Here is an 18,884-nt window from a genome sequence, read left to right as displayed (position 1 = left end):
GGAGTGGGAGGGAGAGAGAGAATCTTAAGCAGGCTCCACACTCAGCACACAGCCTGACACGGGGCTCGATCTCACGACCCTGAGATCATGACCTGAGCCAAAATCAAGAGTCAGACACTTAACCGACTGAGCCGCCCAGGGGCCCCTACCCTTCTTTTTATTTTTTAAGGAAAGCGGGGACAACTTGCTGTGTGACCTCAGGCAAATCACTTAGCCTTTCTGAGCCTCAACAACCCCTTTTGTCGAGATAATAACCTCATCTGCCTGACAGGATGCTGGTCACATGTGTAAATTTCTCCACAAACAGTAGATGGGATCACCTCAGAGCTCCCTGAGGAGCCTCCACGATGGAAAATATTCCGGAAGGAGGCAACAGGCCCAAGGAACCGAGCCAGGGACGCTGGGAGGCGGGAGTAGGTCTCTGCAAAGGAAAATCTCAGGGAGTTAACACTGGAAAGCTCCAGGATCTTTACCACCCGGCCTCCAGACTCTGTTCCTTGCCCCAGGGGACAGCCTGGCCCGGTCAGCTCCTGCCAGAGCCCACAGCTTACCGTCTCCAAACCTGTGCTGTTTGCTGGCTGTGCTGTTTGCTGGCCGCTGCTTAGACTCCCCCTTCTGCCCTGCAGTCTCCCGCCCGCCCCACCCCTCCCCCACCAGGTCAGAAGTGTTTATAAATGAAGCCAGGCTCGCCAGCTCTTGCTTAAAGAAATCGGGCAGCCTTCCGAGGCTTTTACTTTCCTGTCATTCATGCGGGACAGGAAGCAAGTGTCAATGATTCTTTCCTGATTTGGCTCAGCCACCTGTCAGCTCAGCTCTGTCACCAGAACAGCAAGCTGTCTGTTGCCCAGGGAGGCGAGCAACCAACCGGAAGCTCATGTTGCTTCTAGAGGTCAGTTCCCCAGGCTCCGTGCCTGCAAAGCAATCAATCCTTCAAGGGCACATGTACAGTAACCGAGGCGAGCACAAGCCGCTAACAGTTGTGAATATTTCCAGGATCTGCTGCCCCACCCAGGAAAACCAGTTGTACGGGGCACAAAAGTCCTCTCTGTCTGCAGTAGACTTCAGGACACAGGTTTCCTTCAGATTGTTGGGAAACTCCTTTTTTTCCAACCATCATTTAAGTTAGAAGACTTTGGTGCTGGGGGCGCCTGGGTGGCTTAGTCGGTTAAGCGTCTGACTTCAGCTCGGGTCATGATCTCATGGCTTGTGAGTTCAAGCCCCGCATCGGGCCCTGGGCTGACAGCTCGGAGCCCGGAGCCTGCTTCGGATTCTGTGTCTCCCTCTCTCTGCCCCTCCCCTGCTCACGCTCTGTCTCTCTCTCTCTCTCAACAATAAATAAACATTAAAAGAAAAAAGCATTTGGTATTGATAATCACACAGCTCTATGCGTTTGTGGAAACTCATAGACCTCAGTAAAAAGGATGAATTTTACTTTATGTAAATTACACCTTATTTTTCAAAGAGACAATGCTTGGGAAAAACAAAACATTCGTGCTGCCTGCAGGTATATATGTTTGTCAAAATGCATCCAACTGAATGCTTAAGATAGATGTGGTTTATTTAAAGAAAATCATACCTCAATAAAGTGTGTGATTGCCATACTATACATTTTATCAACGTTTTTTTTATTTTTTTTATTTTTTTTAATTTTTGGGACAGAGAGAGACAGAGCATGAACGGGGGAGGGGCAGAGAGAGAGGGAGACACAGAATCGGAAACAGGCTCCAGGCTCCGAGCCATCAGCCCAGAGCCCGACGCGGGGCTCGAACTCCCGGACCGCGAGATCGTGACGACTGCGCCACCCAGGCGCCCCAATACTATACATTTTAAAGGCCTGGCTCTGGAATTTTATTTGATAGCATTTGATGCAAAATCGAGGCCCCTAGAACTCAGTTTCATTGATAGAAATCTGGGGGGTGGGTAAAAAGGGGTGGCTTGGTCGCTTAAGTGTCTGACTCTTGATTTGGGCTCTCTCCTCCTCTCTCTCTGCCCCTCCCCCTCTTGAGTTCTCTCTGTCGTTCCCTATCAAAATAAATAGGTAAACTTAAAAAAAAGAAGTCAGGGATAATGAAAACATTTTCTCTTTTTTTAAGATTTTTTTTAACGTTTATTTTTGAGAGGCAGAGAGACAGTGTGTTTGTGTGTGGGCGGGGGAGGGGGGCAGAGAGAGAGGGAGACACAGAATCTGAAGCAGGCTCCAGGCTCTGAGCTGTCAGCCCAGAGCCCGAGGCGAGCCTGACGTGGGGCTCAAACTCACAGACCCAGAGATCATGACCTGAGCTGAAGTCAGACACTTAACCGACTGAGTCACCCAGGCACTTCTAGTTTCTTTCTTTCTTTCTTTTTTAATATTTATTTATTTTGAGAGGGAGAGAGAGAGAGGGAGAGAGAGAGAGAGAGAGAATGCGCACAAGTGGGGGAGGGGCAGAGGGAGAGAGTGAATCCCAAGCAGGCTCCGTGCTATTAGCATAGAGTCTGGTGAGGGACTCATCCCATGAACCTTGAGATCACGACCTGAGCCTAAACCAAGAGTCAGATGCTCAGTCCACCGAGTCACCCAGGTGCCCCTTTTCTTTTCTTTTTTTTTTTTTTTAACTTTGCCTTTTTTTTAGTAATCTCTACACCCCACATGGGGCTGGAACTCACAGCCCAGAGATCAAAAGTCGAATGCTCTTCCCACTGAGCCAGCCAAGCGTCCCGAAAATATTTTATTTTTCTTTAAAGACAATGAAAAGGCCTGTGGCCCTTTCCTGTTACTTAACTAAGGGTTTTCAAATTAAGATCCCAGGGAATCCTAGGGGTTCCTCATACTCCCCCTGCTTTTCAGCCAACCTGAAGTCCGAGCTGCCTACTTCTGTGCCCCTCAAAAGCTTTTACCTGAAAAGTTCTGAGACCGAAGGGTTTGAAGAACCAGAACTCTCAAACGATGACTTTTGCTGCCTCCTGAGTCACCCTTGTGCCCAAGCTGTGTCTGTCCCTTCAAGGAGGGGAGCCTGTGACATTGCTCATCCCAGCCAAGCTCTCTGTCTTCCTGCCCCCGTAGTTTTCTTTCAGTTCCTCAAAGCTGGTGCACCCTGTCCTTCCCCAGGGCCTTGGGACATGCTGTTCCCTCCACCCAGAAAGCCTTCCCTCACTGGTTCTTTTGCTTAACTTGTCTCGTCCTCTGATTTCTTCTTAGCCATCTCTTCCTCCACAAACCCTCCCTGGATTCTTCCACTGGGGGCCATGTTCTTCTTCTTTTTTTTAAGTTTATTTATTTTGAAAGGGGGAGAGGAGGGACAGAGGGAGGGAGACAGAGCGAATCCTGCATTGTCAGCGCTGAGTCCGATGCGGGGCTCGAACCCATGAACCGTGGCATCATGACCTGAGCCGAAATCAAGAGTCAGATGCTCAACCAGCTGAGCCACCCAGGCATCCCTTGGGTGGGACATGCTAATGTCAGAAGTTCTCCCAGAACCGGGTTCCTGTCCTTCAGGGTACAAGTGACTGGTGGGGGTTGAGGCTGACTGAGCACTTTCTTGGTGTCTGTCTTCTTCCGACAGGGCAAAGTGCATGGCGGGGTGGGGGGGGAGGGGTGTCCCCTTGCTCCCCACCACACGCACGTGCATAGCGTCACATCTGGCACATAGTAGGTGCTCAATAAGCATTGCCTATACTATGGCTTGTGTACACGGCTGTTTTTACACAGCGATTTCACACACACCTATCACTTTCACCAAAATACGACACACAGAAAGACATGGGTGCGGATCTGAGCGTAAGCTCAAATTTTTCACTCCGTTCCCAGAAACCCTCCATCTGCTCTTTTCTCATCAGACTCCCCAGGAAACTTCCATCCTCCAACAGCATAGATTCGTTGTGCTTTTTTTTTTTTTCCTTTCTTCTTTTTTTGGTCCTTTTGAATTTTTTAATGTATATTTTTCAAATTTATTTTTTTAATTTTTTTAATGCTTATTTATTTCTGAGACAGAGATAGAACATGAGTGGGGGAGGGGCAGAGACAGAGGGAGGCACAGGATCTGAAGCAGGCTCCAGGCTCCGAGCTGTCAGCACAGAGCCCGGCGCGGGGCTCGAACTCATGAACAGTGAGATCATGACCTGAGCCGAAGTCGTTCGCTCAACTGGCTGAGCCACCCAGGCACCCCTCAAATTTATTTTTCAGAGAGATCGTGTGAACAGGGGAGAGACAAAGAGAGAGGGAGACAGAGAATCCCAAGCAGGCTCCGTGCTGTTAGCACAGAGCCCCACGCAGGGCTTACACCCACGAACCGTGAAATTTTGACCTGAGCCAAAACCAAGAGTTGGACACTCAACCAACTAAGCCACCCAGGCACCCATTTTTGGTCCTTTTTAGTATATGAATTTGTGTGGTATATTCTTTTTTGGGTCTGGATTGTTTTTACTTTTTACTTTTTTTTAATGTTTATTTTTGAGAGACAGAACATGAGCGGGGGAGGGGCAGAGACAGAGGGAGACACAGAATCTGAAACAGGCTCCAGGCTCTGAGCTGTCAGCACAGAGCAAGGCTCGAACCCATGGGCTGTGAGATCACGACCTGAGCTGAAGTCGAATGCTTAACCAGCTGAGCCACCCAGGCGCCCCTGGCCTAGATTCTTTTGCTCACAATTATAATGGTGAGAATCTTCCAGACTGTTGCATATAGCTGCAAACGATACAGTGTGATCTCTCATTCATACTCATTTCTGTTGACCGGGGTGGGCAATTTTTTTTTTTTTTTTCCTGTAAAGGGCCTGATATAGCCAGGTTCACCTCTGTAGGCCATATAGTCAGTCTCTGTCACAACCTCTCAACTCTGCCACTGACCTAGGAAAAGCAGCCTCAGATAATCTATAAAATAGTGGCCATGGCCACGTTCCAAGAATGCTTTATTTATGGGCGCTGGGATTTGAATTTCATATACGTTTCATATGTCACTAAGGATTACATTTTTTTCCCCCAACGATTTAAAAATGTAAAAACTCTTTGGCAGCTCCCCAAAGAGTTAAACATAGAATTGCCATATGATCCAGCAATCCCACTCCGGGGTATATACCCAAGAAACCTGAAAGCAGGCATTCAGAGATGTTTATACACCAATGATTACAGAGGCATCATTCCCAACACTCAGTAGGTGGAAACAATGCACACGACAACTAACAGAAGAATGGATAAACACAAGGTGGCCTGTCCATACAGAGGAATATTAGCCATAAAAAGGAATGAGGTTCTGGGGCGCCTGGGTGGCTCGATCAGTTAAGCGTCCGACTTCAGCTCAGGTTATAATCTCACAGTTCGTGAGTTCGAGCGCCCAGTCGGGCTCTGTGCTGACAGCTCAGAGCCTGGAGCCTGCTTCGAATTCTGCGTCTCTCTCTCTCTCTCTCTCTCTCTCTCTCTCTCTTTGCTCCTACGCTCACGCTCTGTCTCTCTCGCCCTGAAAAAATAATAATTAAAAAAAAAAAAACGCAAAAAACCCAAAAACGTAAAACCATGCTTAACTCCTGGGCTGCACAGAAATAGACAGTGGGCCAGATTTGTCCCATGGGCTGTCGTTTGTCACCATCTGTTGCGGATGGTTCCACTGAAGGAAAATAAACCATGAATGTATCCATTCCATTGTTGATGGGCATCCGGGTATGAACCGGGAGGTTATTTTGGACACGCCTGCACTCCCCACCCCTGCATGCAAACTCCCAGCGTCTGGAACCAGGGCTTCTGGAATTATGCCCCAGGCACTACCTCCTGGACCAGCCCCAGCCCGGATGTGACAAGGGGGGGGGGGCTCTTGAATGGGGAAACCGTGGCAGGGGGAGAGGGGGGCAGGGCTTCCCACCCCTAGGCCCCTGGAGTCTGGCCTGGGGGCTTCCTGTTGGCCCCGGATGTGGGATGGGAGGGTCAGGGGGCCAAGAAACTTTGCCAAGACAGGAAGCTCCACATTCAGAAGCTTTAAAGAGGGACATGTGGCAGGGGCACGAAATCAGTGCCCGAGATTTGGCCTGCTGAGTCCATCCAGAGGGTAAGTGACGGCTGCCCAGAGCCCAGCCCTGGCTCAGCCCAGAGCCCCAGCCCGAGGGGGCCATGGCAAAGCGGGGACTCCAGCCGCGTCCCCCACAGGGACCCAGGGTTCCATATCCCTCCTGCTCTGTAGGCCCCATCCTCCCCGGACCCAGCTGTGGGCATCTTGGTTCCTTCTTGCAGTGCCTGAGGAATGAAGGCTCTTCCCCTCCTCCTCCTCCCTGTCCTGGGGCTGCTGGTGTGTGGCAGGTCTCTGTGTCCAGTGGAGGAAGCCATCAATGAGAAGATCCAGGACAGCACCCGCTCAAGTGAGGACCCTCAGCAGGGGCCTCAGAAACCCCTCTAACTCCTGACATAGAGCCACCATGAAGCCAGCCCCAACTAGAACCAAACCTCACCCCCAGACCCGACCCATCCGCAGCCCCCATGCAGCTCGGCCTTCAGCAGAAGCCCCAAATCCTCCTTCCTCTACAACACTCATGGGAGCCTGGGAGGCGGTGAGCTGCCCGCCCACGGCTCTCGCTCTCCACCAGGGCCCCCTCCACCAGGGCCCCCGACCACCTGGGCCTTCCTCCAAAGCGCTTTCCAGGCCCCCTGGGCGGGTCTCCAAACCACCCCGGCAGCATGAGAGTGGGGGAGGGGCAGCTTGGTCTCATTCGGTCCCTTCTTCTCCCACAGTCCTTGAGACAATAAGGACCATCGGCCTGAGCTGCCGAACCGTCACCTCCAGGGGTGACTTGGCCACCTGCCCCTTAGGTGAGTACAGAAGTCCTTTGTCCAGGCTCTCAGTTATATTCCCAGTACCCCGTACCCCCTTCCCCTAAGACCAGCCTCTATTTCTTTCCCTTTAAAGATTTCTTTATTTTGAGAGAGACAGAGGAAGGGAGGGGCAGAGAGAGAGGGAGACAGAGGATCCCAAGCAGGCTCCAGGCTCAGCAGGAGCCCAACGCGAAGCTCGATCCCACAACCCTGGGATCCTGAGCTGAGTCCGAGGTTTAACCAGCTGAGCCCCCCCCAGGCGCCCCCAGCCTCGGTTGCTTGAGTCCACTTCCCTGGAGTCCTGGTCTGCAGCCCCAGCCCTCCCCGCGCCCCCGCTCCGGGACCGCATTTCCTTAGGACACTGGAGAGTCCAGGCCCCCCCAGCCGCCGGCCTCCCTGCCGCAAGCACTGCGGCCCCCATTCCCAGGTGTTGGAGCCTCCAGCCCCCTCCGACCCCCAGGCCCGTAGCCTCCGGCTCGGGGCCAAGCTCCCTCCCCTGTCGCCCGCAGGCTTCGCCGTCACCGCCTGCACTTGTGGCTCCGCCTGCGGCTCGTGGGACGTGCGCGCCGAGACCACCTGCCACTGCCAGTGCGCGGGCATGGACTGGACTGGGGCTCGCTGCTGTCGCGTGCAGGCCCCCGCCTGAGGTCGCCCGAGCGCGGCTCGGGCTGGGGGGCGTGGCCAGGCCTCAGAGGGGCGGGGACGGGCTTCAGATGGGGCGAGGCCAGGCCTCGGAGGGGCGGGGCTGGAAATAAACCCAGAGAAGACGACGGCGAGGGGCTGGGCGCCGCGCTGTCTTGCTGAGGTTTGGGGGAGAGAGCTGGCGTCTCCGAAAAGAGCGGGGCCCGTAGACGCTGGAGGGAGGCGGTGGCCGGGGGGCGGCGCCCGTGGCTTTCTTCTGGCCATCCCCCTCTTGCCATGTTTGCCCCCACCTCTGCCTCGGAGAAGAGGGCCTCAACTTCCTCTATAAGGACACTCACACCCAAGGAGCATGGCCTCCTTCAGGAGGGGAAGTGGGTGTTACCTTTGAGGCCACTTTGACGATCACCCTCGGGTTTCTGGCCTTCCAGGAAGGCGCTGGTTCATTCTGCCCCAGCCCCCACAACGAGGCTTCATCAGGGGTCTAGGTCTGGACGGCACGGGGACCCCTGCCCCGCCATCCCTCATACACTCCAGGCCCCCCAAGCCCCCAGTAGCCCCAGGGTCAAGGTGGACCCCTGAATCACCTCTCAGCCCAGAGTCCTGAGCCGCCATCCGTCACTCCCCAACCTCATTGAGGGTCCCTCAAGGCACAGGCAAAGCCAGGCCGTGGACAGGGAGGAATCTCCACCGGAGCCGGCTGAGAACGCTTACCTGAGGCCACGAACCGCGAGTTCACGTTTTCACACTTGCAGGCGCAGTTTCGAGGAGTTAGTTAACAACCCGCGGTATATACACCCTCACGGACACTTGAATATGAAAACAGAGTGCAGGGTACTTGTCCGCTCTTTGGTGTATCCCTGGCGCTTCAAAGAGAGCATGTCACATAGTAGACACTCAGGAAATGTCTGTTAAATAAATAACCACATACGCACGTGGATACCCCACGCAGGTGCACACCCTCCATGTCCAGACACAGTTACACACGGCCATGTGCACACAGTACACAACCCAGTTACTATGGTCACACAGGGATACACCATGCCTACACACACACACACACACACACACACACACACACAACACACACACACACACACACACACACACGTAGGCACAAGGAGGCACCCCTGAATCACAAAGGTGTGCCCGTGGAAAGAGGAGCCATAGACACACAGACATATTTAAGCCCTGGACAGAGTCCCCATCCCAGCCTGGAATGACTGCGATCTCAGTCTGAATTCTGACCCAGAAGATGAGTCACGTGTGACCCCTGCACAGCTTCCTGGGGGCACAAATCTGGTGATTCAGAGTCCAGTTCCCTGGGACTCCTAATCCTAATTTATTATTATTGTTATTGTTATTATTATCAAATAATAATCCTATTAGTTAAGATAGTTTTAAATTATCTTAAAACCCAGTCCCTTGACAGACAAAGACTCAGACTTCAGAACACTTGGTGCCCGGTCTTGAAAGGGACCCCAGCCTCAAATGTCACAGTCCCCAGCAGCACGCTCCAGGGACTTGGGAACGGGCAATGGGGTGGGATCCTGGTTTTCAAGGTGTTTTGGACTCTCCTTCCACGGCCACCCACCTCCTACGATGCCACAGCCTCCTGTCTGCTCCTGGTGGCCGTAAGCTGACATCACAACACTCCTGTTGCCCCTGGAGCCCACCCAGACCCCAATCCAGAGGTTCCTCTCCTAGGTCCTCCCTCCTAACCCCACGGCGGCCATGGGGTTGAGGTGGGACCACTGAGTCAGAAGTGTGTTGAGGAGGAGAGAAGTTGAGTCTAGTACCTGGCCTGTCCTGCCCCCTCACTCATGTGGAGGGGGGTGCCCTCCTTTGTCCCCAGATTCTGATCAGAATGCGTCTTTACCTCCAAGTCCCACTCAATTGCCCCCCTGTATCTGGACCCCAAGAAGGTACTCTTCAGAGACTTCACTTCCAACACAGTCATTCTCTGTCCCACAGTGCACACTTGGACAGGCAAGCTCCTTTCTTAAGCCTCCATTTCCTCATTTGCCAACTGCCCAGCCCCCTGAGGCAGCCAAGATTGGTCTAGTTGCAAGTGCCACAAATGCCACTTCAAACTAGTGTGAGCAAAAGTAAAAGGAAATTTCTGGGTTATGTAACTGAGAGGCTCAGGGTAAAACAATGGGTTCAGGTATGGCTGGATCCAGGTATCAGATGATGCCTCCAGGACCCGACTGCCTCTCCGGTCTGCTTTCCTCAGTGCTGGCTTCTCTCTCAGCAGGCCCTTCCCCATCACAGCTCCAGGCTTACATCTTCCCAGTCTCTGAGAGTCCCGGTGGAGAGGAAAAAAAGACGAAATGCCTTTTTTTCCTGGTAAATGCAACAAAAGTCCCGGGCCTGAGCTTCATTGGCTGACTCTGGCTCATTTGCCCACCCCTGTGTCAAATCATAGACTCTGATTGGCTGGGCCTGGATCATGTGCCCAGTCTAAACCAACCTCTGGTTTACGGTCGGTTGGACTTGAGACGCATATTCTTTCTTTTTCTTTTTTTTTTTTTTTTTTTAAATTTTTTTTTCCAACGTTTTTTATTTATTTTTGGGACAGAGAGAGACAGAGCATGAACGGGGGAGGGGCAGAGAGAGAGGGAGACACAGAATCAGAAACAGGCTCCAGGCTCCGAGCCATCAGCCCAGAGCCCGACGCGGGGCTCGAACTCACGGACCGCGAGATCGTGACCTGGCTGAAGTCGGACGCTTAACCCACTGTGCCACCCAGGCGCCCCGCATATTCTTTCTTAAGAGAAAACTGAGACTATTACTCCATGGCAGGGGCTGGTCAGGGAACCTCACAGAGCCCTCTCATGACTGCCTGTGGGCCTCCAGTCTCACAGCTACCATTTTGCCAGAGGGCTGGAGTCTGGTCTTGGCTTCAACTGAGCTTCCGTAATGTGCGGTGCTTCGGCCCCACCCCCTGCACCTGTCCATCACAGCAGAGCCAGCTGCCCATTGGTCCGGCTCCTCCGCGGCTGTTACATCAGGAAAGGGAGTTGAATTCCTCAGTTGCTGACTTCTTTCTAAGGTCAGAGGGAGGAGCTGCCATCTAATCACTTTTTTAATTTTTTTTTAACGTCTTTTTTTTTAAACTTTTTTTTTTTAACGTTTATTTATTTTTGAGACAGAGAGAGGCAGAGCATGAACGGGGGAGGGTCAGAGAGAGAGGGAGACACAGAATCAGAAGCAGGCTCCAGGCTCTGGGCCATCATCAGCCCAGAGCCCGACGCGGGGCTCGAACTCACGGACCGCGAGATCGTGACCTGAGCTGAAGTCGGACGCTCAACCGACTGAGCCACCCAGGCGCCCCAAACGTCTATTTATTTTTTGAGAGACAGAGCATGAGCTGGGAAGGGGACAGAGAGAGAGGGGGAGTCGCAGATTCCGAAGCAGGCTCCAGGCTCCGAGCTCTCAGCACAGAACCCGACGCGGGGCTCGAACCTACGAACCATGAGATCATGACCTGAGCCGAAGTTGGCCGGCCCAACCGACTGAGGCACCCGGGCGCCCCTGCCATCTAATCACTACTAAACCAATCTCTGAGCAGACAAGGTTGGCAATAGTTTAGAGAACAGTTTAATCACACATTTAAGAGCTAAAACATACTTCTCACACATAAAAGTCTTTTAAATTCTCTTTTACTTATTGTTCCAAAGGGAGGAAACTAGGATAGCTGATGAGGGAGCACGAGGAAGGCTGAGCACAAGCTATAGCACGCCCCCACCCCCTCCTCTCACCCGGGTGGGATCTGTGTGATATTCCTTGGACACTCCCAGCTACCCAAGAACAAAGGAAAGGGGTTTAAGTGCTCGCCGTGGTGATGTGGGAAACTAAGGCAAATGAAAAATCAAATCCGCTTACTGCCTACAGCCCGTTGATAAGTCCTTGAAACCAGCAGAGGGACCTCCCTCTAGCTCAGCTGCCTCAAGGATGACACTTTCCTGGGGGCAAAAAAAACCTTAGCTTAACACGATCCCTACCTCAAGGATCCTGTAAATCAACTTCCTTTATCTCAACTGCCCCAAGATATATGCTGGCAACCATCCTCCCAGCTTCTGGCCCCTCCCCCATATACATCTGAAGGGTCTCGTGACTGAGGTTTTATCAAACAGTAACAAATGGTGTTTCCCTAGCAACAGCCAACCCCCGCAAGGTCCCGGAACCCTTGCTTCCAAAATTCCTTAGAGACTTACTCCATCACTGATCCCCTCCCAAATGAGGGCATATTTGAGTTACCTGTCACAACCCCAGCGCAGCTCTTTTTGCGCAGGCGTCCTGTCCCCATGCTTTAATAAAATCACTTTTTTTTTGCACCAAGACATCTTTAAGAATTCTTTATTGGGGCGCCTGGGTGGCGCAGTCGGTTAAGCGTCCGACTTCAGCCAGGTCACGATCTCGCGGTCCGTGAGTTCGAGCCCCGCGTCGGGCTCTGGTCTGATGACTCGGAGCCTGGAGCCTGTTCCCATTCTGTGTCTCCCTCTCTCTCTGCCCCTCCCCCGTTCATGCTCTGTCTCTCTGTGTCCCAAAAATAAATAAACGTTGAAAAAAAAAAAAAAAAGAATTCTTTCTTGGCCGTCGGCTCTGGACCCATCACCCCAAAACTTCATCAATAGTCTAGACCAGCGCTGTCCAGTAGGGCAGCCATCAAATACTTGAAATGTGCCTTAAGTGTAAACACAAGACCCGTTTGTTTTCAAGGATTTAGTACCAAAAAAAGGTCTCAGAGCCAAAACCGAAAGGTCTAAAAACCAAAAACATCTCAATAATTTTTTAGTCTCGTCTACATGCTGAAGTGATAATTGTACTATGCTAAGTACAATACATTATTAAAATTAACTGTCTGTCTTTTTGTTATCTTTTTAATGCGGCTGCTAGAAAATTTTAAGACTTTTTTTTTAAATTTTTTTAACGTTTATTTATTTATTTATTTATTTTTTAAATTTTTTTTTCCAACGTTTATTTATTTTTGAGACAGAGAGAGACAGAGCACGAACGGGGGAGGGGCAGAGAGAGAGGGAGACAGAGAATCGGAAACAGGCTCCAGGCTCTGAGCCATCAGCCTAGAACCTGACGCGGGGCTCGAACCCACGGACCGCAAGATCGTGACCTGGCTGAAGTCCGACGCTTAACCGACTGCGCCACCCAGGCGCCCCCAGAAAATTTTGAACTGGAGATGTGGTTTACATTACATTTCTACCAGAAGGCACTGTTCTAAAGTTAAAGAGAAATTTCCTGTACACGTTGCCTCATTTTTATCTCCAGTCTTCAAGGTCACAGACAAAGAGAGCTCTAAGACATCTAGACAGAGTGCCACCCTGTGAATGCATGAATATGGATATTTCTCCAGGGCAAGCACATGTAGAGGCATGCCAATGAGCAAGCCATGTGAATACGTGAGCAGATGCGTAAGGGTATTTGGGAGTGTGTGTGAGTGTGGGTAGATGAGCAGATGTGTGGAGGAGAGTGAGTGTTTCCAGTTAGTCTCTGTCTGGGGACGCGGGGACAGGGGACACCACATCCAGGGTTAGGTCAAGGCGTGGGTCTGGCTTCAGTCCCAGATGTGGGTGGGGCTCCAGTAATTGGTCCTCTTGCCTTAATTCCGTTCCTTTCCTCCCATGGGGCCTTAAAGAAGCAGAATTCTTGGGGTGGAGCTGAGGGGTGGGACTGGGACCGGGGGGGAGAAAGACGTGGCAGGCTCAGGAATCCTGCTTCCAAGCCCGGCTGCCTCAAACCTAAAAGGTGGGGATCCCAGGTGCCCCAGGTTTTCTCCTGAGAGGGGCAGGGGACAAAGTTCATTTGGGGAGACACACACACAGCTTCCTGTAAAGTTCCTGATCATCCTTTAAATTCTTTTGAATTTATTTACATTGAGCATAATTGACATGTCACATTGTGTAAGCCTGATGATACATTTGTATATTGCAACAGGATGACTGCCACGGGTTCCTGACTGTTCTGTCCTGTCTCTGGGTCCACGGGCTTCTCTGCTTGACCCTCCGTGAGACCTCTGGACTCCTAAGACCCTCTGGATCTGGGAGGGGAGGAGAGGATGCCCCAGGGTCAGAGGGTCCCAGATCACTGAAAAGAGGAGGCTGACCTCTCCTCCCCCCACCCTCAACCCAGAGATTTCCTCATCTGCCGCGACACCTTCCGGTGGGTGGGGTGTGTGGGGGCAAATTGGCAGACTGGGAACCACGGGGTCTGAGGAAATCTGCTTGAACCAGGAGGTCAAGATGCAAGCAACAGCCTTCAAAGACAAGAAACAGAGGGCCCCAGACCATAAGGAAGGTTCGGTACCTCAAGGTGGGGAGGGGAGAGGTAAGGGGCTGAAAGCTGGGTCACAGGGCTCCCTCCCCTACCCCAAAAGGCACGTGTGTACGTGTACCCCCCAAACACTCACACACGCCCTCTCCACCTAACCAAGAAGACCTTGTTTCCCCATTCCTTCTCTTTTATCCCCAGAAATCTGTTATCTGCAGGGGTTTGGTTGAGCCAAGATCTCTGAGCCCCCCTCCGACCCCCACCCCAGCCCCAGAGCCCCAGGCAGGTTTCCATTCTCACTGACCCGCCCACAGGTGCAGACCCTGACTATGAAAATATCACCTTGACCTTCAGAAACCAGGAGCAACCAAGGGGCAGCCATTCAGCACCCAAGAATCGAGGCAAGCAGCCACCTGCCAGCCCGCACCTCACAGCCTCGGGAGGGGCCCCAGGTAGGGCATCACGGGAACAAGGGCACTGTGAGGAGGCCTGGGGCAATGGTGTGGGGCGTGGTGGCCTCAGGGCTTGTGAATCACAGTCGCAGGGGTAGCTCCGCAGGTGGCGATGATGATGCGAGGGGTGCTGGTGTTGGGAGTGTTGGTGACAGTGTGGGTAACGTTGGTGAGGTGATCGTGCAGTGGATCAGGAAGGAGCCACCTAGACAAGAGCTGATGAGACTTGTTGCTGGGGACAGTGCTGATAACGACAGGCACTGAGGTGGATGGGCTTCAGTGACAGCTGCTGCTGATGTTGTGAGTGCTGGCGAAGGGGATGGCAAGGGGGAGACCTGATGGTGACAGCGTTACGGACAACTACTGGTGGCTGTGGGCGGGGTGCATGCTGGTGGTCGCAGTGGCTGTATCGGCAGGAGTGGGAGCAGGTGAGACAGCTCTGAGTCGGGGCTCAGTGTAGAGTCAGTGCCGACGGTCTAAGCGGCAGTGTTGGGCCCCGGAGGTCACCTGTCCTGCCTCTGCTCCAGTCCCAGCCTGGTCGAGGCCGGCCCCAGACTCTGCCCAGGTCCCTCGCTGGCTGCACAGAGCCACCCTGAGCCTGTACATCCTCCTTGCCCTGTTCTGCATCGTTCTCTTGGCCTTGGTCCTGGTGAAGAGTGAGTAGGGTCTTCGGTTTCACTTTCCTTTTTGTCGTTCTTTGGTGGGGGGGAGGGGGCTGGGGCGGCGTAAAGGGGGGCCTCGGGAGGTGGGGGAGGCCCCGTGTTCCCACCGGGTCTCCCTTCTCCCTTGTTGCTCTCCCTTCCCCCACCCTTGTTCCCAGGACAGCCCAACTGGGGGCGCTTCAAGGGTGTTCCTGCCTCCCCCGCCCCTCCTCCTGAACAGATTCTGAGGTGTCCCAGGAGCTGCTGGCCGTGAAAAGGGAGCTCCAGAATGGTAAGGGTGGGACCTGGGGGAGGCCCATGGGGTCAGGGTGGGCAGCGGTGATTCACACGTGTCTGTTTCTTGCCTCAGTCTCCATCTCGGGACAACAGTGTCAGGAGGAGCAGAAACAGGGCTGGAGCAGCATCCAGCAGCTCATCACGGAGGCCAGGCAGGACATTGACATGATCAAGAGAAATGTCCACATGGGGAATGAGAAAGTGAAGATGCTGTCAACAGGTGCGCTTGCAGACCCTTACTGGGCGGGCTTGGTCTCATGCTGGGCGCTGGGGGATTGGGGGAGGCGACAGCAGGGGTCTGCCCTCCCCGTGCTCAGGGTTTAGGGGGTGATGGATGTCACCCTCTGGGCGGGGATATTTAAAAAGGGAAGGCCAAGTACATGGGCTCTGCAACACCCAGGCGGGGGCGGGGGCGGGGGCGGGGGCGGGGTGGGCAGGGAAGAGGCTTCCAATAAAGGTGAGGGCCTTGTCTGAGGCCCAGACCAGCTTTCTCCTGTCCCCCTGCCCCCAGACTTAAGCCAGATCAAGACTAAATTACATGAAATCTCCAAGATACTAGAGAAGAAGCCGCAGCCACGTAAGTTGGGCTAGGGAGGTGGATGAGGAGGGAGCCACATCTCTGGCCCTGGTTTCTCTCTGGGGGGGCCGGGGGGAAGGGATCTGCCTGACCTTGGGTCTTCATCCTGCTCAGAGCCCACAGCTCAATAAATGAGAAGACATTGACACCCGGGCTGCAGCTTGGAGGACGGGGCGGCACTTCCCCGTGAAGACGGCCGCATGCGTGCCTCATGGCATCATGGGAGCGATAACACATGACACAGTGGGCGGCTGTGTCAGCAAGGACCGCAGAAGTGTGTCAGCCTGGGCGCGGGTGTTGGTAACACGTGTTGCACTGTGAACACGTGTGAATGTCCTGTGGTATGTTGTGTGTGAATGTCATGGAGCTGTGTGTGCGCGTGTGCGCGTGCGCGTGCGTGTGTGGAGCACCCGCTACATCACTGTAACTGCGGGTGTTGAGTGTGTACCCCGTCACTACCTGTGTTGTGTGAACAGGCGGGTGTCAGTGTGTGACTGATTATGTCACCGAGGGTGTGCAGAGCGGGTACATTTGTGCGTTCCCTTGTTTCTGCACTCACGTTTTGTGATTTGTGACGATAAAGGCCAATGGGAAAGAATGTGGCTTTCAGATCTGTTCCTGGGAGCATCTGGGGGTGGGGGTGGGGACCCGGTGGCAGAGGGTCTGCAAGTATTAAGGGATGAGGAAAGTCACACAGCAAGCACGCGCACGTGATAACCAGGAGCCCTGGGGGCACGAGCGTGTGTGAGCATGAATGCCCTGAATGGGTCCTTTTGTGCCCATGAACTTGTACCCAGCGAGGAACAGTCTCTGTGCCTGAGACTGTGTGCCCAGTAGGGTTTGTGGCCGGAGATATACACTGTTTCCCTAAGTGGGGCGCCTGGGTGGCTCAGTCGGTTAAGCGTCCGACTTCGGCTCAGGTCATGATTTCCCAGTTCGTGGGTTCGAGCCCCGCGTCCGGCTCTGTGCTGACAGCTCGGAGCCTGGAACCTGCTTCGGATTCTGTGTCTCCCTCTCTCTCTTTCCCTCCCCCACTTGCATTCTCTCTCTCTCTCTCTCTCTCTCTCAAAAATAAACATTAAAAAAAAATTAACAATGTCTCCCTAAGTGTAGGGGGACCCACAGATACATCTGAACCCTTAAGCATGTCCCCACGGATGTAACTATTCCTGAGTGTATATGCCCACTGAGCATGTATTCGTGAGTGCGCATGCCCCTAAGTGCCCCTGGCTCGTAGACGTATGTCCCCTAAGAGAACATGTGTCCACAGGCAAACGTTTGTCCCTAAGACAAATGGACATGTGCACACGGGCAGACGTGTGTCCCTGAGAGAACATGTGCCCAAGGATATACACGTGTCCCTAAGACCAGAGACTGTGTCCCCAAGGCATAGGTGTGCTCCCAGGCCAAATAGACGTATGCCCAAGGGCACACATGTGCCCCTGAGACCGAGACATGGGCCCATCGTCAACTGTGTGCCCTTGAGCCGGTAGCCATCCGTGCAGTTTGCCTGAGCGCTTGGCACCCCACGCCAGCCCGGCCCTTGGCCTCAGGGCCACACCCCTCCGTCGGGTGCCCCGGACACGCGCGCCCCCAGGCGGCCGCTCTCTGGAATCTCCGTGAGCGCGCGCGCCCCGCCCACGAGCCTGTCGGCCGCAGCGCCTGCGCACTTAAGCCCTTTTACGGCGCCGTAAAGCTGCTCGGCCGAACCGAAGGCCTCAGTACCCTGGTGAGACCCCGCCTGCCCGCGACCCCTACCCGCGTCTGGCCTCGCCCGTTCTCGGACCCTCCCGCGCCCGGTGGGCCTGGGGCTCCCGGGCTAAGGTCTCGGCGCCCGCGATCCCCGGTCCGTCCGCTTTGGCCCACGCAAGGGGGGGGGGGTCCTTGAGGAGGGTGGGCTCCCTCCCCGGCCCTCTGCCCGGTTCACGCCGGCGTGGAGGGCTGGGGGCCCCCGCCTCTCCGGGTCTTAGCTTACTGGCCCCCATCACAGCCCGGTGGAGGAGTCTCAACGCCCCCCCCCCCCTCCGTCTCACGCTCTGGGCCCTCCTGTAGTCGGCTGCGCACCTGGGGGGCGTCTTGGAGCCCCTGGACCCCCTCCCCCGCCGGCCTTCCCACCCACCCACCCCCACCCCCGCCGCCACGCAGACTTCGTTGGGGCAGGCCCACCCTCCCCAGACCCCGCCGGCCTCTGGCTCCTTCCCTGGTAGTGGGAAGGGGGTTCTGCGCTCCTCCTCTCGACCCCACCCTTGGCAGAGGCTTCACACTTGAATGGGCGAGGACGGGGGGGGCGGGGAGGGAGGGTGTCTCCGCGCCCTTGGGATCCCCCCCAGCAGCTCCTGTCCCCCACACCCCCACCGTAGATCCGCTCCGCGGAGATCTTAGCGCCCCCTCTGGGTTTTCTCCAACAGCCTTTTCCGGGTCTCTTCCCCCACTGACCACTGGCTTGGGGCGCTAGGATGGGAGGATCACAGCGCCCCCTCCTGGGCCCCCCAAACTTCGGGTCTCACAGTCGGCCTCGGCCTCCTCCACCTTGTCCTCCACTGTCCAGCTACATTTCTGGAGGGCGCGGAGATGGAGGGGTTCCCAACGCCTTCTCTGCGCCCCCCCCTGCAGTCTTCCTTACAAACGCAGGCCCGCCCACGTCTCAAGGAGGCGTGCTTCGTGCCTGACACATGGGCGCTGCCAGAGCCGTTTCCTCCTAGCTTGCCCCTCGCATCTCCTCTGTTCGTCCCCCAAACCGCAGCCCCCCTCCCCCCACTCACTCCCGCCATGGGTCTTGACGCACCCTACTGCCTTCTCCCGTTTCTCTGGCTTTCCGCAGGGGAGAGGCGGGGATGTTCTCTTCATCTGCAGAAGTCAGCGCTGTTTTTGCTGGAGCGCTTGCAGGGGACAGTACCCGGGTCTTCTCACGGCCCCCCATCCTTGTCCCCCCCCCCCCATGCACTAGTTCTCTAGGTGCTCCCACAGGTTGCAGAGGGGGTAGGGCACAGAGGTCCTTTCCACGTAGGAGCAATCGCCTGGAACTTAAGAGTGGTTTCCAGCGCCGCCTTCCCCTCCCCCTCTTGTGTCTTCCCACCTCCCCCCTTCCCCCAAAGGTGCAAACCTGCCTCTTTCCCCGTCTTCCTTCACGGGCTTAGGCTTCATGGAGGGGGCGTGCTTTACGCGCAGGCGGACGGGGGGGGGGGGGGGGGGGGGGGGGGGGGGGGGGGGGGGGGGGGG

The 18,884-nt window shown here is 54.8% G+C and overlaps 3 protein-coding genes across 5 annotated transcripts in view; all 3 read left to right on the top strand.

The window, feature by feature from the left end:
- Window positions 1-5,850: 5,850 nt before the first annotated feature.
- RETN (resistin) lies at window positions 5,851-7,541 on the top strand. 2 transcript variants are annotated; one of them, XM_040449653.1, is made up of 4 exons: window positions 5,851-6,013; window positions 6,196-6,320; window positions 6,691-6,768; window positions 7,281-7,541. In XM_040449653.1, the coding sequence occupies exons 2-4, from the start codon at window positions 6,206-6,208 to the stop codon at window positions 7,415-7,417; spliced, it is 330 nt and encodes a 109-aa protein (XP_040305587.1). In that variant the 5' UTR covers window positions 5,851-6,013; window positions 6,196-6,205; the 3' UTR covers window positions 7,418-7,541. The 2 variants fall into 2 exon arrangements, with proteins under 2 accessions (XP_040305587.1, XP_040305586.1); XM_040449652.1 differs by having other exon boundaries at window positions 5,852-6,013; window positions 6,146-6,320.
- A 6,033-nt stretch (window positions 7,542-13,574) lies between these two features.
- MCEMP1 (mast cell expressed membrane protein 1) lies at window positions 13,575-16,263 on the top strand. Its single transcript, XM_040449761.1, has 7 exons — window positions 13,575-13,690; window positions 14,011-14,150; window positions 14,678-14,806; window positions 15,033-15,083; window positions 15,162-15,308; window positions 15,600-15,665; window positions 15,780-16,263. The coding sequence occupies exons 1-7, from the start codon at window positions 13,671-13,673 to the stop codon at window positions 15,794-15,796; spliced, it is 570 nt and encodes a 189-aa protein (XP_040305695.1). The 5' UTR covers window positions 13,575-13,670; the 3' UTR covers window positions 15,797-16,263.
- Window positions 16,264-17,302: 1,039 nt separating this feature from the next.
- Window positions 17,303-18,884, top strand: part of TRAPPC5 (trafficking protein particle complex subunit 5) — a 2,429-nt gene continuing 847 nt past the window's right edge. The window contains exon 1 of one of the 2 annotated variants that reach the window (XM_040449759.1): window positions 17,303-17,394. The gene's annotated coding sequence lies outside the window, so the exon portion shown is untranslated. Of the gene's footprint in view, window positions 17,395-17,492; window positions 17,512-18,884 lie in introns of those variants that run through there. The other variant, XM_040449760.1, reaches the window with a different exon arrangement.

Source organism: Herpailurus yagouaroundi, unplaced genomic scaffold (genome assembly GCF_014898765.1).
Source record: "Herpailurus yagouaroundi ecotype Mexico unplaced genomic scaffold, PumYag 200, whole genome shotgun sequence".
NCBI classification, from domain to species: Eukaryota; Metazoa; Chordata; class Mammalia; order Carnivora; family Felidae; genus Herpailurus; species Herpailurus yagouaroundi.
The sequence above is the reverse complement of the archived record's forward strand: the minus strand, read 5'-3'. Positions and strand labels throughout refer to the sequence as shown.